Here is a 12294-nt window from a genome sequence, read left to right on the forward strand (position 1 = left end):
AAAAAAATTGTCTGTTTAATTTGAATATGTAAAAAGAAGTCGTGCACAAATAAATTGTACATATATATATTACGCACTTTTACACACAAAAAATCGGCAAAGTGAAGTGGGCAAAATGAATAAAATGCCAGATATTGGCCCTTTAATTCATGTGTACGTTTTCAACGTTCGAAGAACGGAACCTTAGAGCAGCAGCGTTTGTGCCCCCACGTGACGCCTTAAGAGTGACGCTCATGGAAAACTGTTATAGGGAAAATAAAAGAATCCAGTTTTGTGTGAATTAAACAAAAATACGGCGGATGAGGCGCCGAGACGGCGAGGCGGGTCGGCAGTGAGGAGGACGCAGGAGGTGAGTCTGTCCCCCGAGCGGGCTGACGAGCCTTAAAGCGGCGAGCGCGGTAAAGGTTTATCAGTAGTTTTCATCTCGGGGACGGTTAGCATGGAAGCTAATGCTAACGCCGAAGCCCTGTGGACAATAGAGGTTAGCCCGGGTGCTAACAGCGCGAGCCGCGCCGCCGTCAGCCCGCCTGGCGAACCGGGCCGCTGCTGGTTCGTGAACGTGGGCGCTGAAAAAGCGATAGACCCGTTTAACGGAGCGAAGCCAGCTTCTTATTAGAATTTTCCCGTTCCACCTTAAATGGTGCAGCGGTTACATTCCAGCGCTGTGTCGCCCAGAATGTAACTGCTGCACCGTTTAAGGTGGAACGGGAAAATTCGAACACGAAGTGAGTGCTGAGAGCTGCAGCCTTAACAAAAACCTCTCTGGTGGTGGGAAAACGCAAAGTCTGTCCAAAAATATCCAGACAGCCCTGTTAATAATATCCAGACAGCCCTGTTAATAATATCCAGACAGCCCTGTCTCTTACAGTTGAATACATACAGCCTGTCTCATCTCCAGACAAAAGCACTGACCAGTGGACTGGAGCGCTGGAGCAGCCCATGATCAGTGCCAAGCGTGGGCTAGAGGGGCATAAAGCCCCCCAGCACTGGGCTGCGGAGCAGTGAAACTGGGTTCTCTGGAGTGATGGAGCTCCATCCAGTACCTTTGGGATGAGTTGGCATGATCCAGAACTGACCATCAAACATCAGTACCTGACCTCACCATTGCTCAATCAAATCCTCACTGCAATGTTCAGCATCCAGTGTAAAGGCTTCTTAGAAGAGTCGAGGCTGTTACAGCAAAGGAGGACGAACTCACTAATTAACCACCTTTAATTTCAGAAGGAGAGCAGGTGAACTGACTTGTGGATGTAGCGAACACTGTGATTGGTCACAGGGCTCATTTGCATCAGTAATTAAAGTTAGTTGTTATTATTAGCAAATGATATATTGTGCAGCCCTCGGAGCCACATGAGCTCACAGAGTGTTCAGCCATGCTGGATTGGTGTCTCCGCTGATATTTACGTTTTTATACAGGTCATATGTCCGTCAGGTGTGACCGATCCACATTTGGTGTTGTTCCTAAGTCTTGGTCTTTACAGTAACGGCGCCGTTTGCGCAGTATTAGAAGGAATGAGCATCACTATGGTACATTAACCCCACTAGGTCCTGGCGATATATCGATTGGCTGATCACATTGGCCGATATCGATGACTCAAAACGCCGACGGTCAGTTACCAGAGTTTTGGGGCGGCTGTTTGGTACTTAGTCGTCAGAATTATTGCCAAAGATGTTTATCATGTTACACATCAGACTTCCGATGGTTTCGGTATGTATTAGTGTATTTATAGATTTGAGACGCTGAAGTAAACCTTTCTGTACATTTAAAGGGTAATTCCACCAATTTTTCAAAATTTCGGAATAATTCAAGTCATTCAGGTGGTCTGGTGTGAAATGGTTCTGATGTCTTTACAGTGGTGGTGATAGGAACCAGACGTCGCCATGACTACAACACAGATATAGACATTTTATTTACCATCCAGAACCACCAGAGAACCTACACGAGTCTTCTGAGCTTATGTGAGTAACGTTGATGATGGTAAAATAGTCCAAAATCGGAAAAATATGTTTTCACTGGGGATTATTTTGCTTTACGAGGTCCGTCATGTACGCCTCTGCCATGAATGCAGTAAAATAAATGGATTAAAATCAGTGTAGGGTGGGCAGCTAGTCCAAGGCAGGTGGCGGCACCCGGGGCGTGGGCACCCGGGGCGTGGGCAGCCTAAACGTTAAAAACGTTTTTGTTCTACTCTCCGAGGAAACTCGATCTCAGTTTCAGTTCGAGTCACTAGCAGCAGAATCACGTTTGATTTTGAGAAGCGACACAATGTCTTTATATTTAAATCCAACATCAACGGAAAACTCAGTGAAAGTGAGCTGCTCTGTGTCTGAGCTTAACCTTTTAAACTCCTTGAGACCACCGGTGGGTCCAAAACGCACTTGGTCATGTTCTTCATAACATTCATGTTTCATAAGCTCCATTCAGAAGCTGGGCGTCGTGTGAGGCTGGAGCTCTTCTCTCCAGTCTAATAGACGAGTATAAGAGGTTAAGCAAACCGCTGCATCGTAATGCAGAACATTTGCGAGGAAACACCATGTAAATTGTTTTTGGGCACCGTAAGAGTCGAATGTTTACAGTAAAGTCCGTAAATGTAGCACCGGTGCCGCTTTTTGACATTTTGTTTAACGCAAGTCTTAATTTTGTGTCTGAATGGCTTTTTTTAAAAACCCCAAACCTGCAGACACCCTGATTTATCTTGAGATGTTCACGCAGATTAAAGGGCAGTTGCAGTTTTTTAAAAGGTGTATTTATTGGGGGAAAAAATAGTTCTAAGCTTCTGTCTCTCGCCCCAGTGAGTGAGTGCTGAGCTCATATGGACACATGCATGTGTTGTTTGGGATTCTACAAATAATGAATGGTGAACATACGTTTGTAACGGAGCCTTGTTCACGTACTGGATGCATCGGTGTGGCTTGTCTGTCTGTTTTAATGTTAATTCAGTGTTACTTCTTGGTGCTGGTCAGTGTTAGTAAAGTCCTCCAAACAGATCAAAAGCTTTTGTTAATTTGTGATACAAGTTTTCAGTAATAAAAGCAATAATTGAATTTAACAATAATAATTTTTTGTTAGTTTTAAGAAAGTTAATGGTATTTAATCATTATATAAAGTTAATATTTTACATTAGTATAAATAATTATATTTATCATTAATAAAGTTGATATTTAAGTGAGCATTAGTAAAGTTGATATTATCAAGAGGTGATGAGATAATTATATATTACTAAAGTGAATCATGTCATCGTGATTTCATGGTGCGTCAGTATCCCAGTATACTTGTATAGGGGATACACTTTATGGCCAAAAGTTTGCGGACACCCTGGCCATCACTCCTATATGACCTGGAAGGCATCCCTGAAATTAAACATTGAAAAACAGCTCCAGCTCATTATCCCTCCTCCACCAAACTTTACTGTTGGCACGCTGCATTCCGGTAGGTAACGTTCTCGTGGCAACCACCAAACCCAGATTCATCATCACACTGCCAGACAGTGAAGCGTCACTCCATCACTCCAAAGAACCTGTTTTCACTGCTCCAGAGTCCAGTGGCGGTGCACTTTACACCACTCCAGTCCACACTTGGCATAGTGATTTTAGGCTTGTGCAGTCAGTAATTCCACTTGCGGTTGTCTGGGGCAGATCTAGCAGATCAGAAATTTCACAAGCTGACTTGTGCCAAAAGTGGCATCCTATGACAGTGTCACTTTTAAAATCACTCAGCTCTTCAATATTTCTACTGCCAGTGTTTGTCGGTGCTGATTACATAGCTGTGCACTTGATTTTATCCACCTCTTAGCAGTAGGTGTGGCTGAAACACCTGAGTTTATAATGAGTGTTTCCTCCAGAGTCCAGTGTTGTTAAGGAGCTATAATTTGGAGGAAGGAACTGAACATGAAGACATATTAAACGCCGCGTTCACGGCCAGTTTATTCATTTCTTACTGTATTTATTTAACTGCTGTATTAAAGCAGTAGAGCACTGGAGGAGTAACATCATGGCTGTGATGATCTACGGCCACCAAATCACAGCCGTGATGTTATTTCATGATAAACACGCTCCCTCTCGGGTTCTGTTGCTTAAATACAGACTATTATCACCAACGTTGAACGGTGCAAGTCTAAAGTAGGGAATTTTACCTAATAACTTGTGACCTGCTGTGACATCACAGCCACGAATTACTGGCACTATGTTAACAGTTCAACTTTCAAACCAGAAAAAATATACGCTGATCTTCTTAGCCGAAAAAAGGCCCGCAGCTCAGCTTATAACTCGATTGTAAACGATTGCAATTTAAATCGTAATATTGGTCAGAAATCACAATGAGATATTTTGCCAAAATCGTTCAGCCCTAACACAGAGCATGATGGTAATCTTCGTCACTGCGTGGAGAAAAACTTTTAGATTTTAACTTTAAAATTCAGGTATTTAAGCAAAAAATGTTCAAATTAAAAGGCAAAAATGGCGTTTAAAAAAACGTAATTTTTCTGAAGCAGGCGCGTCAAACTGGGGACTTTCCAGGCAGAAGAGCTGCGGAGATCAGTGTTTACCCCCATCCAGCGCTCTGAATTCAGCTCATGAAGGACCTGCTGATCAGCTGATGAGCTGAATCGGGTGTGTTTAATGAGGCCGTGAGCTGAAGTCTGCGGTGTTTTGGCCTATGAGGGCTGGAGCCTGACCCACATGTTCTGATGCTGGTTTAAACAGCCATGCCATGATGTTTGTATCAGGGCTGTCTGGGGAAGTTAGGGGAAATACACAGATCTTTTATCTCGTACGAATCGGCCAGTCAGATCATGCGCGGATTACGTTGACAATACTAATACTAATCAGCTCCGCTGGGGCTTAAAACAACACGGGGTTAGTGTATAAAGTCGTGCAGCTGAGTGTTAATGTGTAATTCAACTTTTTTGCTTTCTTTTGTCACAGACATCAGAAAACGCCGGTCCTGCAGCGTCTCGCAGCGGTCAGAGAGTAACAGTGGTGGGAACCGACTGAGTAAGTGGAGAATTGCATAATACGAGGTAGTCAAGTTCTTGTGAATCAGGCCATTCAGATGAACTGTGGGTCTGTTATTCCTCAAGACATGAAATTTAGTGCAGGTTGCTGTGACCCCTTTCCCCACCGTTACAGTGCGTTAAAGCGAGAGTCCAGCCAAAAATCTGATTTACCCATTTTCTCCCTTTATTCCAAGTGCAGTCGATCAGCCAGGACATGCTGCTAAGAACCCTTTAATAATGCAAAAGGTTCTTTGAGTGTTCACGGTTCTATATAGAACCATTTTCTTCACTAAAGAACCCATGAATAACCATCTTTTTTAAGAGTGTAGGTTAATGTTTATTACATTTGCATGAACGAGTATTGAATGTTTTGGCAGCGACAAGGGGAACTCCACCAATGTCTAAAATCTTCCACATAATTAACTGGTTGAGATGCAAACAGAGCCGTTCAGAGCGGTTTGGTGTGAAACGCTCCGTTCTAGAGCAGCTTACCAAGTCAGAGCTGTTCACAGTGGTGGTAATGGGAACCAGACGTCCCCCTCTAAAAGCTCCTCACAGAAAGTTCCTACACGAACTGGTTATGAATTCGCTGCCTGATGATCTCAGACGCTGTATGTTTTCCGATTTTCCACTATTTTCCATCGTCAGCATTCCATATAAGCTCAGAAGACTCGTGTGGGTTCTCTGGTCGTTCTGGATGGTAAATAAAATTTCTGTATCTGTGTTGTAGTCATGGAGACCCCCGGTTCCTGACATCTGAGCCATTTCACACCAAACCGGTCTGAATTTCTCTGTTTTCATCTCACACACTGAATTATGCAGGAATTTTGAAAAATCAGTGGAGTTTCCCTCCCAGTGATCTCTAATAGTCTTACTGCTGTGGTTTGCTCTGTTTGTAATGAAACATGCAGTTCAAACATCCCGTTTTCCAGTGTTGATCCTCAGACATGTCTTGGCTAGTTGATTGTGCTTTGGTTAAGAGGAGGAAGTGAGTGATTCTTTGGGTTAACTGTCCTTGTGAAAACACGCCGCGCTGATTTCCTGTTTGCTTTCCCACCAAATGTCTCCAGAGGCGTAAACAACAAACGAGCGGCGCAGTTTCTTGATGATGATTAATAATGGTGGGTCATTAGCAGCTCTCCCGGTGGTCTGGCCGAGTCTCCGGCCGTCCTGCTGTGGTTAGCGGGTGCCTGTAATCCTCCCGATTGAGGGTTTAGATTCTCAGTGAGTGAAGATTTGAGGGCTGCATGCTGGAGTGAGAGCGACTGAACACAGGCAGTCGGAGACCAGGAGAGCGGTCATCTGTCCTGGCTTCCTTTGCTTCCCTTTTACTTTGGTAGCTGATACAGTTGAGTGGTTACCCCAGGAGTCGGCGGCTCTGTTGCTGCCCTGCTGCGGCTCCACAGCTGAATTAGATAATAAAATAATCCTCCTCTACAGTAAAACGAAGCTCTGCTGATCCTTCAACACAGTTTAACAGGAAATGGTCTTAAACGCTGGAGTTAATGTAGAACTACTGATTCACCCTTTAACCCTGAAGATCAGCGCAGACGGCTGGTCACCATAGCAACACAGACAACAGTCTCGTCCAGCCAGTAGCTACAAAACGGCAAAGAGAGAGATTTAAGACGGATGTCGATAATTTGGAGACGAATGTACTGATTATTGTTTGTAGTCACTCCAGCTGGTTTTCTGATACGTTTCATCTGCAACGACAAACTGACAAACATTAAAAAGTCACGAGGCTGAAGTCGCTTCTCGTTCACCAGCTCCTTGTTCGAATTGTCCCGTTCCACCATAAAAGGTGCAGCAGTTACATTCTGGCGTCTCACGCACCATTTAAGGTGGATCGGGGGAGTTTGAACAAGAAGCTGGTGAATGAGAAGCGACTTCAGCCTCATAAAAAGACTTTGAGAGACATTTTACAAGAAACTGGTCTACTTTTGTGGAAAGGTTTCCTGCTGGAGATGTGAGAAAAGCAGCTGTAGCTGAGCTGAAGCTCAAAGCAGAGCAAAGTCAGTCTGTGATTTTGTTCATAATTTTTAGCCTGTAATTAAGCAGTAGAGCGGAATACCATCCCGGCTCCCAAATTCCCAAACTGTCGTCACCACTGAGCAGCTTTTCTGTTTTTATTGGGTCAGTTTTATGGCTCAGTCTGATTTGGTCCGACTCTGAAGATCAGACATGTCTGGCGAATGGTGTTGGGTTCATTTCTGACTGATTCCAGGTTTTTCAGCTGCTCTTCTGTCTCAGCTGCCGACTGAAAAGCTGCTTAGTGGAGACGACAGTTTGGGAATTTAGTGTCGTCTCGTCTTCAGAGTCGGACCGAATCGGCTGTCGGTCAGATGTGACCGTAACAGCGTCCGTTTTCTGTTTGTGGCAAATTCAGAAGTAAAAACGTTCAAATGGCTCGAGCGCCTCCTGCAGCCGTCAGAGTCGTTGTACATCAGCACACACTGAGACCCATTTACAGCCCCTAATGGTAAAATGGAAATGTTGTGGCTCCCAAGGTGGTTTGATTTTTGCGAAAGGACGGAATGGCTCTTCTTAACATGTGGGGTGCTCTCTTTCACATCTCTCCGTCCATGACAGTGAATGTAATAATGAAAATATCTGCACTCTTAAAAATTCTGGTCCTTGAGGATCTTTAGTAAAGAAGATGGTCCTATATAGAACCATGAACACTCAAAGAACTGTCTGCATGGTTCTTTGCATCATGAAATAGTTCTTCAGCTTGATGGAGAATGTGTTGAGGTGCTGTAGATGGTTCTGTATAGAACCTGTTTGAAAAATGGTTCTAAACAGCACCAAAAAAGGTTATTTTATTAATATGATATCAAGCTTGTTACCGTTCTATGTAGAACATATGCTCCATCAATCTGACAAACCCTTTAATGATGCAGAAGTTTCGTTGAGTGTCTGGTTCCATGTAGAACCATCTTCTGTACTAAAGAAGCCTTGAAGAGCCGCTTTTAAGAGTGTTTATTTGAAGAAAATGTTGTAGAATAGGCTCCGTTCACATCACCAGGTTGAAGTGGCACAAATCTGATTTTTTGCCCTGATGTGACTGAGATCTGATCTTTTCAGGGCGGTGTGGACACCAATCTGATCTTTTAAAATCCGAATTGGACCACTTTCATGTGTGGTCCTAGATCGGATACGTATCCGATTCGTGGCCATGTGACCATAATATAACTGTAAAGCGGCTCATCTCACCCTTTTCTCCTCCGTCTGGCTCTAATAATGAAGCTGAGAGCTGATCAGAGTTAATGATCTTCTCAGGGAAGCTCGTTCTGCTCGTTGATGATGCAGTGATTCAGTCACGTGACGTAACTGAGTGGGATGAGCTCATGAGGATCATTTCAGGCCGGTTCGTTCACATTAAGGACAGATTTGAGTCACTTACCTAAAAAAAAGTGTGAACCATCAAGTCAGAGAAATCAGATTTGAGCAAAAAATCTGATTTGAGAAATGAGGCTTGTACTGTGATTGTAACTAGTGTACTTTGTCGTGGAAACAAATGGGAAAATCTGTGTGAAATTCCATTTTTTGGGGCAAACTATCACTTTAAAAGGGTGATTTGTAGTGTTTTTGGTGGGAGACGACAATATTATTTGTCATTATCGGAGCAGAAGGCCGTGAGCATCTGTAGGTGGGAGTCAGAGAGAGAGAGGGAGAGCTAGAGAGGGAGAGCTAGAGAGGGAGAGCTAGAGAGGGAGAGCGAGAGGGAGAGCGAGAGGGAGAGCGAGAGAGGGAGCGAGAGAGAGGGAGCGAGGGAGCGAGCGAGGGAGCGAGCGAGAGGGAGCGAGGGAGCGAGCGAGAGAGCGAGCGAGAGAGCGAGCGAGGGAGCGAGAGAGCGAGCGAGAGAGCGAGCGAGAGAGAGATAGTCGTGTTCAGCCTACTGGCCTATATTTTCTCAGCTGTGAGCTGCCAAAAAGAGAAAGTGGTAACTACCTTTCTTATGTAACCCAGATCTTATGTAAGCCTCTCCTTTTTCTTCTTGCTTTTTCTGTTGCTCTTTGTTTCAGTCTCTCTCTCCTTTTTTTTTTTTAACCTTTTCCAAGTTTCCCTTTTCTTGTTTGTCTTACTTCCTCTCTCTTTTCATTGTTACTCACTCTGCCACCGACTCAAACACCTTTAAACCAGACTGGAAGATGCGTCTGAAAAGATTTCTGCCCTGTGTTTGTGACAGTAAGCGTGACTGACTGTAGCTGAAGAGCCGTGTAAGTCACATCGTTGATGCTGCGTTCTGAGCAATTTGAACGCAGAGCTTTAGGCTTTCCAAGTAAAAGTGAGTTGTTTTTAAAAAGGTTTCAGTGTCAGTATTAAAATTGTCTTACAGTCTCTATTAATACTGCATGTGTTTGTATTTAAGGTGGTCTGCGTGAGGATGAGCACCTCGTACTGACCACCTCAAACACACTCCACCTCGTACTGACCACCTCAAACACACTCCACCTCGCACGGACCACCTCAAACACGCTCATCCTCGCACGGACCACCTCAAACACACTCCACCTCGCACGGACCACCTCAAACACGCTCATCCTCGCACGGACCACCTCAAACACACTCCACCTCGCACGGACCACCTCAAACACGCTCATCCTCGCACGGACCACCTCAAACACACTCCACCTCGCACGGACCACCTCAAACACGCTCCACCTCGCACGGACCACCTCAAACACGCTCATCCTCGCACGGACCACCTCAAACACGCTCCACCTCGCACGGACCACCTCAAACACGCTCATCCTCGCACGGACCACCTCAAACACACTCCACCTCGCACGGACCACCTCAAACACGCTCATCCTCGCACGGACCACCTCAAACACACTCCACCTCGCACGGACCACCTCAAACACACTCCACCTCGCACGGACCACCTCAAACACGCTCATCCTCGCACGGACCACCTCAAACACACTCCACCTCGCACGGACCACCTCAAACACACTCCACCTCGCACGGACCACCTCAAACACACTCCACCTCGCACGGACCACCTCAAACACACTCCACCTCGCACGGACCACCTCAAACACGCTCATCCTCGCACGGACCACCTCAAACACGCTCATCCTCGCACGGACCACCTCAAACACGCTCCACCTCGCACGGACCACCTCAAACACGCTCCACCTCGCACGGACCACCTCAAACACGCTCCACCTCGCACGGACCACCTCAAACACGCTCCACCTCGCACGGACCACCTCAAACACGCTCCACCTCGCACGGACCACCTCAAACACGCTCATCCTCGCACGGACCACCTCAAACACGCTCATCCTAACATCAAATCAAACTTGAGGTAGTCCGTGCGAGGATGAGTGTGTTTAAGGTGGTCCGTGGGGGGACGTGTAGGTGATATTGATCGTGTTTGTGTTTAAGGTGGTCCGTGGGAGGACGTGTAGGTGATATTGATCGTGTTTGTGTTTAAGGTGGTCCGTGGGAGGACGTGTAGGTGATATTGATCGTGTTTGTGTTTAAGGTGGTCCGTGGGAGGACGTGTAGGTGATATTGATCGTGTTTGTGTTTAAGGTGGTCCGTGGGAGGACGTGTAGGTGATATTGATCGTGTTTGTGTTTAAGGTGGTCCGTGGGAGGACGTGTAGGTGATATTGATCGTGTTTGTGTTTAAGGTGGTCCGTGGGAGGACGTGTAGGTGATATTGATCGTGTTTGTGTTTAAGGTGGTCCGTGGGAGGACGTGTAGGTGATATTGATCGTGTTTGTGTTTAAGGTGGTCCGTGGGAGGATGTGTAGGTAGTGCTCTTGGAAACCCCGGGGGACGCCATGTCAGAAGAGGCGATCTCAGAGAGTGACCTGGAGCCCAGTCTCAACAGTGAACAGGAGGAGGATGATGAGGAGATGGGAGAGGAAGCTGACGGAGAGAATGACGCTGACGATGACGACGACGACGACGACGACGATGACGACGACGATGATGATGATGCAGCAGGTAAAAATCAAAGTGTCATATTTTCTCAAGAAAACTAAAACACTCCTTATAACTTCAGTATAAAAATGATCTCACAAATACTTTGAATTCAGCTGTTTCTGCAGCTTAGTTTCCATGCACGGACTACCACTCTGAAAAGGTGGTTCTTTACAGGTTCTTGGTAAAGACAGTGCTTCTACATAGAACCATGAACGCTCAAAGAACCCTTTGCATGATTAAAGGATTCTTTGCATCATGAAAGGGTTCTTCCCTTTTCGTGTGCCGTAGACCTTCCTATATAGAAACATCTTGAAAGGGGTTCTATATGGCACTCGTAAGGGTTCTTCTGTTGTTACAAGCTTGACATCATTACAATAGCAGAACCCTTTTGGGTGCTAAATAAAACCCTATTAAAAAAGGTTGTATATCTGTCTGTAGCACATTCATGCATATTATCCATCAATCTGAAGATCCCTGTCATGATGCAAACAACACTTTAATCATGTGAAGGGTTCTTTGAGCATTCAGGGCTCTATATAGAACCATTTTCATTACTAAAGAACCCTTGAAGAACTATCTTTTTTAATAGTGTACAGCATATTACAAACATTTACTCTTTTTTTTCTGGATATGGGTTTTTAAAATTTATTATAAAAATATTGTTGGTTAGAATTCTGATCAAAGCTCAAGTCTCCATCTGATTGGTTCTTTGTTCTTTTATGTTTTATTTATTTATTTATTTATTTAATTTATTTTATTTCTCTCCACATTTGAAATCCAGAAATTCTTCTAAATGTTTTTGTAGTTGATTAGATAGTGTAGCAGGTCAGTGCAGTGGGTGAGAAGTGGGTCAAGTTGTTAGTGGAGCAGTTCAGTGGAGCACTTATAGCCCAGAGCGCTCTGTACTCTGCGCTTTCCAAATCAGTCGGCGCAAGGAATGCAGCTGTACTGATAGCGGCGCATACCAGCTCTACAGAGATATACTGCACTCAACAGACATACAGAGTCCTGATCTGTGCCCAAAAGATGTGTCGGGTCCAAATACAGGACAGTGACAAATTAAAAATGTTCAATGAGCTAGAAACACATTTCGGACCTTAAACTGATTTTAGACTTTAGACCAGGTCACTAATAGGCGGACCGCAGTCCGAGTACAGACCCAGACGCTACCCTATGCGGACCTGGACCTGTAACCGATAAAATATATAGAGAATATTTAATTTTGATGGGGTGGTCCTGTTTTAATCGGTGTAGCTTTTCTAGCCTTTATTGTAGCTTGAGCGGCCTGGGAGACTCACAGGCCAATCACATGCGCTGTAAATATCACACTTGACGCTACTCAGCCAATCAGG

The 12294-nt window shown here is 45.0% G+C and overlaps 1 protein-coding gene across 5 annotated transcripts in view; it reads left to right on the forward strand.

The window, feature by feature from the left end:
• Positions 1 to 210: 210 nt before the first annotated feature.
• rad54l2 (RAD54 like 2) overlaps positions 211 to 12294 on the forward strand; it is a 37428-nt gene continuing 25344 nt past the window's right edge. Inside the window, exons 1-3 of one of the 5 annotated variants that reach the window (XM_017724826.2) lie at positions 211 to 349; positions 4924 to 5018; positions 10745 to 10963. In XM_017724826.2, the coding sequence (XP_017580315.2) occupies positions 10798 to 10963 (166 nt within the window). In that variant the 5' untranslated portion in view covers positions 211 to 349; positions 4924 to 5018; positions 10745 to 10797. Of the gene's footprint in view, positions 350 to 4923; positions 5019 to 8921; positions 8941 to 10399; positions 10695 to 10744; positions 10964 to 12294 lie in introns of those variants that run through there. The other 4 variants (XM_017724825.2, XM_017724827.2, XM_037532375.1 and 1 more) reach the window with 4 other exon arrangements.

The sequence above is a fragment of the Pygocentrus nattereri genome, chromosome 21 (assembly GCF_015220715.1).
Source record: "Pygocentrus nattereri isolate fPygNat1 chromosome 21, fPygNat1.pri, whole genome shotgun sequence".
NCBI classification, from domain to species: Eukaryota; Metazoa; Chordata; class Actinopteri; order Characiformes; family Serrasalmidae; genus Pygocentrus; species Pygocentrus nattereri.